At 68.7% G+C, this 259-nt stretch overlaps 1 protein-coding gene across 1 annotated transcript in view; it reads left to right on the top strand.

Moving 5' to 3' along the window:
* The first annotated feature begins 41 nt into the window (after window positions 1-41).
* ERCC3 (ERCC excision repair 3, TFIIH core complex helicase subunit) overlaps window positions 42-259 on the top strand; it is a 17,985-nt gene continuing 17,767 nt past the window's right edge. Inside the window, exon 1 of the mRNA XM_031056745.1 lies at window positions 42-253. Within this exon, the coding sequence (XP_030912605.1) occupies window positions 220-253 (34 nt within the window). The 5' untranslated portion in view covers window positions 42-219. The remainder of the gene's footprint in view (window positions 254-259) is intronic.

Genomic DNA, 259 nt, shown 5'->3' with positions numbered 1-259 from the left:
GGGCCGGGGAGGGGGACCTGGGGCGGCTCCGTCACCGCTCCCGCTCTGCTCCCAGATAAGAAGAAGTCCAAGAAGCGCCATTACGATGACGACGAAGACGATGAGGACGAAGGTGCCGGGAAGGAGCAGCAGGAGGCGGTGCCGTCGGCGGCGGGGAAGCAGGTGGAGGAGAGCGGCACCAAGGTGGACGAGTACGGCGCCAAGGACTACCGGCTGCAGATGCCGCTGAAGGCCGACCACAGCTCGCGGCCCCCCCGGG

The sequence above is a fragment of the Geospiza fortis genome, unplaced genomic scaffold (genome assembly GCF_000277835.1).
Source record: "Geospiza fortis unplaced genomic scaffold, GeoFor_1.0 scaffold112, whole genome shotgun sequence".
NCBI lineage: Eukaryota > Metazoa > Chordata > Aves > Passeriformes > Thraupidae > Geospiza > Geospiza fortis.
Note: the sequence above shows the minus strand (reverse complement) of the source record. Positions and strands in the feature narration are given on the sequence as shown.